The sequence below is a fragment of the Giraffa tippelskirchi genome, chromosome 2 (assembly GCF_054371585.1).
Source record: "Giraffa tippelskirchi isolate mGirTip1 chromosome 2, T2T-mGirTip1v1.2.pri, whole genome shotgun sequence".
In the NCBI taxonomy this organism is placed as follows: Eukaryota; Metazoa; Chordata; class Mammalia; order Artiodactyla; family Giraffidae; genus Giraffa; species Giraffa tippelskirchi.
The window spans coordinates 167,693,452-167,706,853 of NC_137276.1; the positions used below are offsets into that span (position 1 = coordinate 167,693,452).

Here is a 13,402-nt window from a genome sequence, read left to right on the forward strand (position 1 = left end):
TGACCTTCCTATAGCTAGTGTTGAATAATAAAGAGTAGCCAAGCTTCCTGACTATTATTGGCAATAAATCATACTTATTGAGATTCAAAATGGAGATAAAGTATACTTCATTCATTCATTCACTCATTCATTCATTACTCAGGGCTTGTGCTAGGTACTAGGGTGGAACTGGGGTCAGAATTTATAACACAAAAGTCCATGTTCCATATTACCAGGCTGATACAAAGATAAGACATATACTCAAGTAATTACTAAGTGGTAAGTATCAGGAAAGAGAAAACAATACTCTGATAATTCAGAGAATGTATGTGAACAAATCTAGTCCTTAACCCAGTGTATTTATAAGTTAAAAATGCATCATTTGGGAGCTTCTAAGTGACATTAATAAACTGACATTTGAAAACAGGAGAATTTACGAATTCAGTGGTTAGGACCTCTACCTCAAACTCAATTTCTCAATTCTAGCCTTGGTTTATTTCAGAATTCTGCTTTCCTTTCTGTCCAACATAATTATTTTTAAGGATAGAATGGGAAAATTAGTCTTGACTGGGATCAATTTTCAATTTCCTTTAAAGATTTAAAAAGATGAATAATTTTCAAATATATTAATATATACGCTTTCTGATTATAAAAGTAAAACAAGCTCATTGTTACAAGTCCAGACAAAAAAGGAGGTGAAAACTAAATTTATAATGCTGCCATCCAGAGATAAAACTGTTAATTTTATCAAGTTAAATAGAAAATATAGGATATTTAATGAACATACTATCTTATAATGAATATTCTACACTTAATTCAAGGAAAAAAATCCGTTCATCATGTACTCACAACTGTGTTCTTGTGAAATCTAACAGATGCATACTTGACATACAGTATCACAAAAAAATTTTGAGCGTAATGCCATGAACAAGAAGAACTGTAAGCTAAAACTGTTCCACCAGAATGTTGAATAACTGCTAAATTTGAAACTACACCAGAATAAAAAAAAAATTTCTGGCTCAGAATACTTGCCAAAATTGCTCAAAACCCTAATGAAGGAATGTTAGTATATTAAAGTGTGAAGTATCCAAAAAAGATTACTCTGGACAACTGGGATTTATAGGCAAAGCAATAAACACTGAAAAGAGGGAATCCTAGCAGGATGTACAGAGCAGAGGTTTCCAATCTTCCTTCTCAGCACCATTGGTATCTCAGTAATTGTTTAGTGTTGCCCCAAAGTCAAAGAAAATAGCTAACAATTCTGTTAATTACATAGTTAGGCTCAAACAATTTAATATATATATATATATGTCTTAATAATTTAGTGTCCATTAAAAAAATAATACATGGAATTTGAAAGATGGTAACGATAACCCTATATGCGAGACAGAAAAAGAGACACAGATGCATAGAACAGTCTTATGGATTCTGTGGGAGGTGAGGGTGGGACGATCTGAGAGAATAGCACTGAAACATGTATATTATCATATGTGAAACAGAACGTCAGTCCAGGTTTGATGCATGAGACAAGTGCTCGGGGTGGGTGCAATGGGATGACCCAGAGGGATGGGATGGGGAGGGAGGTGGGAGGGGGGTTCAGGATGGGGAACACATGTAAACCCATGGCTGATTCATGTCAATGTATGGCAAAAACCACTACAATATTGTAAAGTAATTAGCCTCCAACTAAAATAAATAAATTAATAAAAAAAAACCAGGAAGAGACAAAAAAATAATAATATCCACCTGTTAAAATAAATGGATTTTTATTTCATTTATAAATAGCCGCAGCTGGCTTGGTACAGTTTGGTAATGGTGGGTATATCTTATCCCACTGCCTTATTGTCACTACACTCACTCCTAAATAAATGGTTGTCTTTGAAAGATTTGATGCCTCTGATGTGCAAACTTCTGATCTTTTTATTACAGAGCATGTTATACATTAATTACATGCAGCCAAAAGGAATCATCTTCTTATGCATGGAGTCTCATGGAACGTCCATGTCACTGGGTAACAGGTCCCCATAGAGCCACTCTCAGACTCTCCTATATTCCTATCCACATAAGTGCTTGTTACAATAAATAAGCCTATGGTCTACTTTTATAATAATCCCATAATTAAACATATAATCTAAAAAGTGGCTGAATATTACGTGCAAATGGAATTAAAAATATGCATTTTAACCAATCTTTTGTTAAAGCGAAGAAGCAACAACAGAGCCTTCTTGGCTTATAAAATAATCTGTCAAAGTAATTGTAAAAAGATCCTGTGGCAGGCAGAATAATGTCCCCTCCTTCCTCTAAAAGATATTCATGTGTGAGTTTCTGGAATCTGTGAATATGTTATACATGGCAAAAAAGGATTCAGGCTGCAGATGGAATTAAGGATACTAATCAGCTGACTTTAAAATTGGGAGATTATCTTGGATTATCTGGGTAAACCCAATGTAATCACAAGGATTCTTAAAAGTGGAAGGAGGCAGAATATGATGTTCAGAGGGAAGGAAGGAACAAATGATGAAGGAAGGAAGGATTTGTAAGGAAGAAACAGATGATGCCATATGAGGACCTGACCTGCTATTGCTAGCTTTACAGACAGAGGAAGGGAGCCACAAGGAATGTGGGCAGCCTCTAGAAGTTAGAGAAGGCAAGGAAACAAATTCTTCCCTAGAGTCTGCCCACATTTTGACTTTAGCCTAGTGAGAGTCAAGCTCACTTCTAACTTACAGAAATGTAAGATAATAAATTTGTGTTGTTTTTTTAAAGTCACTACATTTGCAGTATAGTTTTTCCAGTAGTCATGTATGGATGTGAGAGCTGGACCATAAAGAAGGCTGAAGGCTAAAGAATTGACGCTTTTGAACTGTGGTGCTGGAGAAGACTCTTGAGAGTCCCTTGGACTGCAAGGAGATCAAACCAGTCAATCCTAAAGGAAATCAACCCTGAATATTCATTGGAAGGACTGATGCTGAAGCCGAAGTTCCAATACTTTGGCCACCTGATGTGAAGAGTTGACTCACTGGAAAAGACCCTGATGCTGGGGGAAACTGAGGGCAAAAGGAGAAGGAGCAACAGAGGATGAGATGGTTGGATGGCATCACCAAATCAATGGACATGAGTTTGAGGAAACTCAGGGAGTTAGTGATGGACAGAGAAGCCTGGTGTGCTGCTGTTCATGGGATCGCAAAGAGTCAGACGTGACTTAGCGACTGAACAACAACAACATTTGTGGTAACTTATTAACAGCTGCCCGGAGAAGGCAATGGCACCCCACTCCAGTACTCTTGCCTGGAAAATCCCATGGACGGAGGAGCCTAGTAGGCTGCAGTCTATGAGGTCGCTAGGGGTCGGACACGACTGAGCGGCTTCACTTTCACTTTTCACTTTCATGCATCGGAGAAGGAAATGGCAGCCCACTCCAGTATTCTTGCCTGGAGAATCCCAGGGACGGGGGAGCCCGGTGGGCTGCCGTCTATGGGGTCGCACAGAGTTGGACACGACTGAAGCGACTTAGCAGCAGTAGCAGCAGCATTAACAGCTGCCAGGGAAAGATTAATTTGGACTCCCAAATGATACTAATAACAATCAGAAACAACTGCAGTTATAAATGTTTCAGGTCAACTGGATGAGCTAATAATATATAAATTGCCAATATTGTATTCCTTGGCTAACTTCACCAAGAAAAAAAAGAGAGAGGACTCAAATAAATAAAATCAGAAATGAAAGAGATGTTATAACTGATATCAGGAACACAAAGGATAAGAGACTACTATGATACAATTATATGCCAACAAAATAGACAACCTAGAAGAAATGGATAAATTCCTAGAAATATACAACCTACAAAGCCTGAATCATGATGAAATAGAAAATCTGAACAGATCAACTGCTAGCAAAAAAGACTGGATCAATAATCAAAAACCTCTCAACAGATAAAAGTCCATGACCAAAAGCCTTCACTAGTGAATTCTACCAAACTGCCAAAGGAGAACTAACACAATTCCTTTTCAAACTCTTCCAAAAAATAGAAGAGGGGGAAATTTCTAAATACATTTTAAAAGGCCAACATCACCCTGATACCAAAACCAAACAAGGATGCCACAAAAAAAAAAAATTACAGACCAATATCCCTGCTGAATATAGATGCAAAAACCCTCAACAAAATATTAGTAAACCAAATTTAACAGTAAATTAAAAGGATCATAAACCATGATCAAGTGGGATTTATTTGAGGAATCCAAGACTGGTTCAACATCTGCAAATCAGTTAATGTTAACCACCATGCTAACAAAATGAAGAGTGAAAAACCATGTGGTCATCTCAATAGAGAGAGGAAAAGCACTTGACAAACTTCATCATCCATTTATGATAAAAACTCTTAACAAAGAGGATATAGAGGGAATGTATCTCAACATAACAAAGGCTATATATGACAAGATCACAGTTAACATCATACTCAATGGTAAAAAGCTGAAAGTTTTTCCTCTAAGATCAGGAACAAGACAAGGATGCCCACTCTCCCCACTTTTATTCAACATAGTATTTGGAAGTCCTAGTCACAGCAATTGGGCAAGGGAAAAAAAGGCATCCAAACAGGGAAGCAAGAAGCAAAACTGATACTATTTGCAGATGACATGATATTATACATAGAAAATCCTGAAAATACCATCAAAAAACTGTTAGAACTAATAAATTTAGTAAAATTGTAGGCTACAAGATCAACACAAAACCCTGCATTTCTCTATACTAGTAATAAACTGTCTGAAAGAGAAATGAGGAAAAAAATCCCATTTACAATTATAACAAAAGAATAAAATATCTAGGAATAAGTTTAACCAAGGAGGTGAAAGGTCCGTATACTGAAAACTACATGACATTAATTAAAGAAACTGAAGAAGACACAAATAAGTGGACAGATATTTGTGCTCATAGATTGGAAGAATAACTATTGTTAAAACATCCATACTACCCAAAGCAATGTACAGATTCAATGCAATAGCTATCAAACTTCCAATGGCTTTTTTACAGAAATAGAACAAACAATCCTAAAATTTGTGAGGAACCACAGAAGACCCTGGATAGCTAAAGCAATCTTGAAAAAAGGAACAAAGCTGGAGGCATCACATGCCCTGATTTCAAACTATATAACAAAGCTAATTAAAATAGTATGGTACTGGCATAAAATACAGACACAGATCAACGGAACAGAACAGAGAGCTCAGAAAAAAACCTATACACTTACAGTCAATTAATTTACAACAAAAAAGCCAGGAATATACAATGGGGAAGAACAGCCTCTTCAATAAATGATATTGGGAAAACGGTACAACCACATGCAAAAGCACTATCTTACACCATATGCAAAAATTAACACAAAATGAATCAGAGACTTGAATCCATAAAACCTTGAAATCATAACTTGAATCCATAACACCTGAAACCATAAAACTCCTAGAATACAAAAGAGACAGTGAGCTCCTTGATACAGGTCTTGGCAATAATTTCTTTATTCTGACACCAAAAGAACAAAAGTGAAAATTAACAACTGAGACGACATCAAATTAAAAAGCTCCTGCACAGCGAAGGAAGCAATCAACAAATGAAAAGGCAACCTACTGAATGGGAGAAAATAACTGCAAACCATTTATCTGATAAGGGGCTAATATCTAAAATATACCTAGAATTCATACATTTCAGTACCAAAAAGCAAACAATGCAATAAAAAATGGGCAGAAGATATGAATACTCATTTTTCCAAAGAAGACATAGAGATGGCCAACAGACACATAAAAGAAACTCAGTATCATTAATCATCAGAGAAACATGAATCAAAATCACAATGAGATGTCACTCCACACCTGTCAGAATGGCTATCACCAATAAGATAAGAAATAACAAGCGTTGGCAAGGATGTGGAGAAAAGCGAACCCTTGTGTACTGTTGGTGGGGATGCAAATTAGTGCAGCCACTATTGAAAAGAGTACTTAGGTTCCTCAAAAAACTAAAATTAGAACTACCGTTTGATCCAGCAATCTCATTTCTGATCTGAGGAACTGAAATCATTAGCTCAAAAGGATATCCACACCCCCATGTTCGCCTCAGCATTATTTACAGTAGCCAAGATATGGAAGCAACCTAATCCTAACAAGGGGTAAATTGTGGAATATATATGCAATAGAATATTACTCAGGCATAAAGAACAAAATCTTGCCATCTGTGACATGTTTTGATCTTGAGGATATTATGCTAAGTGAAGTAAGTCAGATAGAGAAAGACAAATACTCTATGATCTCTCTTATATGTGGGATTAAAAACAAACCAAAAAACAAAAACCAAAAAAAACCCAAGCTTATAGAAACAGAAAACAGATTGGTGGCTGCAAGAGGTCAGGGGTGGGAAAAATAGTGAACTTTTTTTTTCTTCTGTTTTTAGTTTATATAGATTGAATAAAAAGTTTTTAAAAGCCTAAATATAAAATAAACCTATAAGTGTTCATTCAAATAATTTTACTCGTGTGTACTTGAAACATAGTTTTTCGCCTTTGTTCATTTTCCTTCCTGTTTAATAGTGATGTAATGGCTATTCAGAAGATACAAATCTTTGTATTATGCTCTGATATGATTTTCCAAGCTATGTAAGCTTAGGCAAAATATTATATACTTCCTTATGCAAATTACCAATGGGAATATTTTCAGTTCCTTCTTAGATGGGATTATGGTCTGATGGCTGGACAAAGGAGACCTTTTTTTTATATTTAACAATTACGTATGGAAAAAGCCCTACTTTCAGTGAATATATGCTTTTATAAACTGAAAATATTCATTCAAAATTCAAAGCAGTCTGTGCTTACCTGTGGTTAATGGCAGGTGTGTGATGCTGTTCAAACAGGTTAGAGTGAACCACGTGGATGAGAGTGTAGCCCCAGAAAACAGGAGGAGCAGAATTAGTTTCAGCATACCCCTGATAAAATCTGCAAACCTGAAAAGAAACAATGTATTAATCCTAGCTGGATTTTTAAAATACTCTTTACATCAATGACACACTTTCATTAAACAATAATATCTTGAAAAATTTCAATGCATTCTTTTAAAAGCAAGTTTTTACCTTTTTAAAAACTGACACATTTTATGTGTTTGTGTGCATGAGTGTATGTGATAAATGTTGCTCTGTGATTTTTTTTCCTTTTACAAAACACATAAAATGTGATCTTTGTTATGTATCTATTAGTATAAGTTATAGGATAGATTCTGAGTTTTTAATTGCCACTTTTACTTTCTTTATATATTTTCTATAATTTCCAAACATCCTATAATGAGCACATAATGTCCTAGTCTTAGAAAATGGGCCAACGTTGATGAAAACTTACAAAGACAGCTCTCCCAAAATTCAAAGTCACTTAGAGCCAAATACAAATCCTTACATCAGAGCCCTTGGGGTCCTATATGATCTAGTTTCTGCCTCCATTTTCCCTTTGCTTTACTATTCTTCACTTGCACAGCCCTGCTTCTGTTTCTCCTACATACTAAGGTTGTTTCCCATAGCAGCTGTAGCTTCTGCCCCTGTCCTGGAATGCTGGCATCTCCAGACTGTCCCATGACTTACTCCTGCTTACTCCTTAGGTCATTCAGGTCTCAGTTCAGGAAGGCTCTCCATGCTCATGGAGAAAGCCCTCCCTACCCCATCCTCACACTCTTTATTTTCTCCACAGTATTTATTGAAATATCTCTTGCTTTTGCATTGTTTTTCTTCCCTATCAGACTGTAAGGTTTGTAAGAGCAAGAACATACCTCGAGAATAGTGAATTTATTCTACAAAATTTGTTCATAATGTTTCATAGCATTTTAAGTTCTCAAAAATCCTGCTTTGTCTTGAATTAACATGAAACTCCTGGTAGAGATACTATTTAGTCACGACCAAAAACCTGTCCATTTGCCAATCGTTCTCCCTCATCTGCAGATGAACCACTGATTTTATAAGCACAATTGTTTGGTTCTGCCTGTACACAACTTACTCTGTCCTTCAGAATTGTTCCTATTGTAGAAAAACTGATCCCATCACAAATATAACATTTACCATGTTTTCTCTTTGCTTTTGTAAAATAGATTTTAATTTCTATTGTAATGATATGACTTAAAATACTCTCCTTCATTTTGCACTTATTTGACATGACGTGGTTAATCATGTTTGTAAAGTATTATCTAGACTAAAACGACTTCCTATGAGAGCTGATGCCATCTTTTGGTGGGAAAAATGGATGCACCTTTGCCCAGTGACTTTGGTTAGTTCTCTACTATTAAAGTTAACAAAATTCTTAGGTACTCTGAAAAATGTTCCACAGCTTGATGGAAATGCTCCTCAAGAAAATCCAAAAGTTTGGTTTTAATTCTATGCTCATTACTTTTTTGATTTATATTAAGTGATGTGGCATGAACTTGCTGGTGAGATAGGCAGATGACTGGTCTGAGAGAATAAAACAGTTTTCTGGTACAACCAGTTGAGTGAAGTTGAACAGTGAGTAAATTTTCCAGGGCCTGATCACATAAGACTAAACTGACCACTCTGGTCCACCAATATTGGAGACCTAGTCCTTTCAAATGGGCTAATACCATCAAAGTGTACTATTAAGACCAAAGTAGTACATTTAGTAGTAACCTTTAGTAGTGTGTGAAAATGAAAGTGTTAGTTGCTCAGCTGTGTTTGACTCCTTGCAATGCCATGGACTGTAGCCTGCCAGGCTCCTCTGTCCATGGAATTCTCCAGGCAAGAATACTGGAGTGGGTTGCCATTCCCTTCTATAGGGGGATCTTTCCTACGCAGGGATTGAACCTGGGTCTTCTGCATTGCAGGCGTACTCGTTACTATCTGAACCACCAGGGAAGCCCAACCTTTAGTAACATAATCACACACATGAAAAAACAACCACCTAAAGCACTCATGTCTGTAAGGAGATTTCATTCTAGGGACCCCAAAAAGGCTGTTTTGAATATAATTTAAAAATTGATTTTAGGCTTAGGAGATACTACAATTGACTTTGGATTCCAGAGTAAGGGCTGTACTTTTTAAAACTTCCATTTCAACAATTTAAAAACAGAAATGTCCTCATTCTAATTTTTTCCTCTAGATTGATTTCCATAAAGTTAAAATTAAGGGTTTGTAGAAAAAATACAGAGAAAGGCACATATAAGATGTCATTTCTGATACATAACGTGTCCCTCTTTGACCGACGTGATGCTCAGAAAAGGATCTGGTAAATGATGACTCACTATCATTGGTTTGGAGATTTAATTAGAAAAATTAGATAGGATTCTTATCAAAAGTGATAGTATCAGTGCAGTGATTTCATACAAATAGCTGTGCTCATATTCTTCGTTAGCTTTTTGATTTTATTATCATATTTCCTAACTTATAAAACCTCAGAAAAAGTGATTTAGAAATAACAATGTCAATTTATTCTTTTATTAGCCCAGAAACACTATGCAAACTGTAAGGTCTAGATATAATATTATCATGTGTCAATTATGTTTAAGTATTTAGACAGGTGCTTCATATATCTTACTTGATCTCCCCAAATATGTAGTTAGATTCTTCCTTTGATTACCCAATTTTGTTTTTGATTAAACAGGGTAAAATGATTTAGAAAGTGAATGAATATTATCTCACTGGAAACATCAAGAGTAGTTTTATAGGTAGTCACCTACATGAGTGACATTTTCATTCTTTTCTTTTTTAGAATAAATGAGATTTTCCCCTTATTCTGACTCTTTCAAAAAATGTGTTGTCATGTTGGGTTAAGATTAAAGAGAGTTTGATGAAACTCAGTCTTTACAGGCATTTTTCATCAAAATGGGATAACTATAGGGTCATACCTGTCAAAAAAGACCAGAAATAAATATTTGCTAATCAGTATACTGACTTTTCATAGAAAATTATAGATATGCTCTTATGAATGATTCCCTTCAATTCTTTTCTACTCCTGGTAACTGTCAATCTGCCTTTATTATTGTATCATCTTTCCTTGAGTCCCATTTGTAGATGCTGTTCTTTAAAAATACGGAGAGAGGAAGCTCAATACACTGGAAATACATCTCTAGTCTCCAAGAACATTTTACAGTGGACTCCTGAGAAGGTTTCTTGCAGCAGCAAATTCTACCTACTGTGTGTGGATTTTCCTATAGCCTGAACAAGTGTCCTTTTTGTGACTTTTGCCTGTTTTACTTTTCCTTAAATGTTAACGTCTATCTAGGGTAGCTGAGTTTCCCTTTGGGCTTTTTTTTGATTGTGCTTGCTCACATGTTTACCATGAAATATTCTCACCTTGCCATAGCTATTCCAACAACACAGCCTCCAACTATGGACCAAAATCCAATCCAGCCAGCATCTACCTGTTAAGAAAGTGGCAGACACATTTAATACAAGATTTATCATGTTGTAGTTTAGAAGGCATGGAAAAAATCGTCTTTAATCAGTATGTTAATAGCTAAATGGCATCAAATCTAGGAAATACTATTTAAGAAAATGAATCAAATGAAAGGATTCATGTGTGACTAGTTAATACAAACGTTTTAACTAAATAAATACCAGGAAACTACCAGGCAATAATGAAGTGCTAAAATGTCTGGTACAAGTCAAAATGTATTAAGAGAACACAGATGAGTGGCGAGGGAAAGAGGGTTGCGGGTGGGAGAGAGAGAGAGAAAACAGGTTGAGTACCCGAGGAGACAAAGAATTTGAGCTGGATTTCAAATGGACAGCTCGTTCTACTCCTGAAGAAAACATTTCCAGCCCTGTCATTTACTAGCTTTGTGACTCTGGGCAAATTAGGTCTTCTTACCTATAACACGGACATGAGATAACTGGCACACAAACCTTAAATCAGCAGTCAACATGCAGGAAGTGCTTGATAAAGGTTAAAGGTGTGGTTGTTACCTGATGATGTTTCTCCATCATCTCAAGTCTCGTCTCTTCCCTACCTTCATGGACAAACTTACTCAGAGCAATCTACAAATGCTGCCTATGTTTCCTAATCACTCATGTAGCTTTAACTCTTACTATGACTTGGCTTCTGTCTCAACGTACACCCCATGTCTCAGTTTTCTCATTAGTAGGATGGGGATAATGAGGGTTTTTCTGAGAATTAAATAAATTAACCAATGCAAGGTGCCCAATACCTGTTAGCTGTCAATACTTGACATTCCATGTGTTCTGAACAATACTGGTGCATTTTGTCTTCTTTTTCTTTTTCTCCTTCCCCATCACGGCATCACAATTGCTTTTTTTCTTCTTTTGTACTTCTGGACTTCTGTACTAGCAATCTTTTTGCCCACTATTTCCAGAATAATTATTTCAATCATTCCACTTCTCTGCTCAGAAACAGTTACTGGCTTTCTTTGTGGTTATAGGACAAAGTCCAAACTTGCCCTGGCACTTGGGAGCTGCCCAAACTAAATTCTATCTCTTATTATTTTTCTAGTCATCTTTTTCATTACAGATGTGATAGAACTGGTCAGCTGTCCACCAAAATATATTATATCTTATCCTACCAGGGCATTTAGCTACTTTACACGTTCTAGCCCATATTCAGCTACATGGGACCACATGACTAAGTTCTCATTAATGGAAGTGGAAAAAAGTGAGGTGTGCCATCTCTAGGCTAGAACCTAGAAGACAACTCTATGCCTCCTTCATGCTTTCTTTCCCTCTCTGCCAGCTGGAATCTGGACGGTCAGCCAGCTTCACCCATGCATATAATGACAAGGCCCTAGGAGACAGAAGAGCATCAAATGAAAGCAACCTAGGTGTCTAAATCAGTGCAAGCAAGAGAACAATCCAAACTGTGAACAACTGTCCTAGATTATTAGGCAAACTGTGCTAGATAGCTATGTGAATGAGAAACAAATGTCTTCTTCAGTCTCAGAATTTTGGGATTCTTAGCCTACTCTTAGTATTACAATAACTTTACACAAATCTTCTTGCTCTACCAGTGTCTGGTGCCAGAAGCAAAGATAAATGTTCTCTGGAGAAAAATAACACCAGAAACTTAAATCATCTCTACATTTTTTTCTTTCATATTACTGGCATGTGGGGTAAGACAATTGTCTGTTCTTCAGAACTGCCCTTCTTCTTGCATTTCAATTCAGTTCAGTTGCTCAGTCGTGTCTGACTCTTTGCGACCCTATGAACCGCAGCACACCAGGACTCTCTGTCCATCACCAACTCCCGGAGTCCACCCAAACCCATGTCCATCGAGTCGATGATGCCATCCAGCCATCTCATCCTCTGTCGTCCCCTTCTCCTCCTGCCCTCAATCTTTCCCAGTATCAGGGTCTTTTCCAATGAGTCAGCTCTTCACATCAGGTGGCCAAAGTATTGCAGTTTCAGCTTCAACATCAGTCCTTCCAATGAACACCCAGGACTGATCTCCTTTAGGATGGACTGGTTGGATCTCCTTGCAGTCCAAAGGACTCTCAACAGTCTTCTCCAGCACCACAGTTCAAAAGCATCAATTCTTCAGCGCTCAGCTTTCTTTATATTCCAACTCTCACATCCATACATGACTACTGGAAAAACCACAGCCTTGACTAGATGGACCTTTGTGGATAAAATAATGTCTCTGCTTTTTAATATGCTGTCTAGGTTGGTCATAACTTTCCTTCCAAGGAGTAAGCATCTTTTAATTTCATTGCTACAATCACCATCTGCAGTGATTTTGGAGCCCAGAAAAATAAAGTCTGACACTGTTTCCACTGTTTCCCTATCTATCTGCCATGAAGTGATGGGACTGGATGCCATGATCTTAGTTTTCTGAGTGTTGAATTTTAAGCCAAATTTTTCACTCTCCTCTTTCACTTTCATCAAGAGGCTCTTTAGTTTTTCTTCACTTTCTGCCATAAGGGTAGTATCATCTGCATATCTGAGGTTACTGATATTCCTCCAGCAATCTTGATTCCAGCTTGTGCTTCCTCCAGTCCAGCATTTCTCATGATGTACTCTGTATATAAGTTAAATAAACAGGGTGACAATATATAGCCTTGACGTACTCCTTTTCCTATTTGGAACCAGTCTGTTGTTCCATGTCCAGTTCTAACTGTTGCTTCCTGACCTGCAGACAGGTTTCTCAAGAGGCAGGTACGGTGATCTGGTATGCCCACCTCTTTCAGAATTTTCCACAGTTTATTGTGATCCACACAGTCAAAGGCTTTGGTATAGTCAATAAAGCAGAAATAGATGTTTTTCTGGAACTCTCTTGCTTTTTCGATGATCCAGCGGATGTTGGCAATTTGATCTCTGGTTCCTCTGCCTTTTCTAAAACCAGCTTGAACATCTGGAATTTCACGGTGCACGTATTGCTGAAGCCTGGCTTGGAGAATTTTCAGCATTACTTTACTAGCGTGTGAGATGAGTGCAATTGTGTGGTAGTTTGAGC

At 37.0% G+C, this 13,402-nt stretch overlaps 1 protein-coding gene across 1 annotated transcript in view; it reads right to left on the reverse strand.

Annotated features, from left to right (window-relative positions):
* The window catches only part of SLC49A4 (solute carrier family 49 member 4), an 81,662-nt gene that overhangs the window by 19,793 nt on the left and 48,467 nt on the right, over positions 1 to 13,402 (reverse strand). Inside the window, exons 6-7 of the mRNA XM_081571774.1 lie at positions 10,294 to 10,361; positions 6,830 to 6,957 (exon numbers count right to left, since the gene is read on the reverse strand). Coding sequence (XP_081427900.1) covers positions 6,830 to 6,957; positions 10,294 to 10,361 — 196 coding nt within the window. The remainder of the gene's footprint in view (positions 1 to 6,829; positions 6,958 to 10,293; positions 10,362 to 13,402) is intronic.